The sequence below is a fragment of the Crocuta crocuta genome, unplaced genomic scaffold (genome assembly GCF_008692635.1).
Source record: "Crocuta crocuta isolate KB4526 unplaced genomic scaffold, BGI_CrCroc_1.0 scaffold657, whole genome shotgun sequence".
Classification (NCBI taxonomy): Eukaryota; Metazoa; Chordata; class Mammalia; order Carnivora; family Hyaenidae; genus Crocuta; species Crocuta crocuta.
The window spans coordinates 98,203-99,213 of NW_027529583.1; the positions used below are offsets into that span (position 1 = coordinate 98,203).

The 1,011-nt window shown below is 64.1% G+C and overlaps 1 protein-coding gene across 1 annotated transcript in view; it reads right to left on the bottom strand.

The window, feature by feature from the left end:
• NHS (NHS actin remodeling regulator) overlaps positions 1–546 on the bottom strand; it is an 86,925-nt gene extending 86,379 nt beyond the window's left edge. The window contains 1 exon segment of the mRNA XM_077761694.1: positions 321–546. Coding sequence (XP_077617820.1) covers positions 321–546 — 226 coding nt within the window.
• Between the last annotated feature and the right edge of the window lie 465 nt (positions 547–1,011).

The window sequence follows — 1,011 nt, forward strand, 5'->3', positions numbered from 1 at the left end:
GGCGGCGGCAAACTTCAAAGCTGCAGCTGCAATATGCTTAAAATAAAAGACCCCAGAAAGCCAGAGCAGTTCCCCCTCGGCCCTCAGAGCTCTGCGCGGTGCACCTTGACCGCCCGCTCACCCTCACTCTGTTCTGCCAAGCGGAGCTGACTCTCAGACCTCGGCCAGGGGCAGGGAGGGAGGGGTAGATTTCCTCTTAGGCCGGCGCGCGGAGGGGCTGCGGGGCTGGNCACCACCCAGAGGTGGGAAACGTTAGTTTAAAATGATGTCACCTGCCCTTACCCCTTCCCCCCACCGGGCTAGTCCCATCTCACACACACCGGAGTGGCCTGGGCTGCGAGTCGCGGAGCATCCCGGGGGGTTGCGGGGGGGCCCCGCGCCAAGGCTAGCCTCCGCGGGCGCCTGCTCAGGCTCGGGCTCGGCCCTGGGAAGCCCGCCCGCGCATCGTTCCCCCGGTGCAGAGATCCTACCGCCCGTGCGCCCTGGGCGCGCTGCCGGGCCCCGCGCCGGCTCCCCGGGAATGCGGCCGTCAGGTGAGGTAGGCATGCGTGCCGGCTCCGCAGCGAAGCAGCAGCTGGCTGGGGNCGCAAAGGAGAGGCCTCTCGGGGGGCTTTCCAGCGCCTTGTTGCGTTAGGACCGCATTCCTTCTTCCTTTTGCCTTTTATCTTAGTTTCTCCTTCAGATGCAAAAAGGGAGATCGCAGGAGTCCATGCCCAGCTCCAGCCTAACTCTGTCCACAGGCAGAGAGAGAATTATGAATGGATGCTGCCTTCTGATGAGGAAGTCGACTGGGGAGGTCTCTGCGCACGGCGCGCTCCATCAAAGCCGGGCCATTGGCCCCTCCACTGCTTCAATGCTGCAGGCTGAGGCACCTAATTGACCACTGGGAGATCAGGTGCCGGGAGACCTGGGCGGGACGTAGCCCCAGGGCCACGCTGAGATCGAGCGCCTTGCCGGTGTAGACAGCTTCGATTTACAGCCCAGTGAATGGAGGGGACTGCGGCAGCCAAA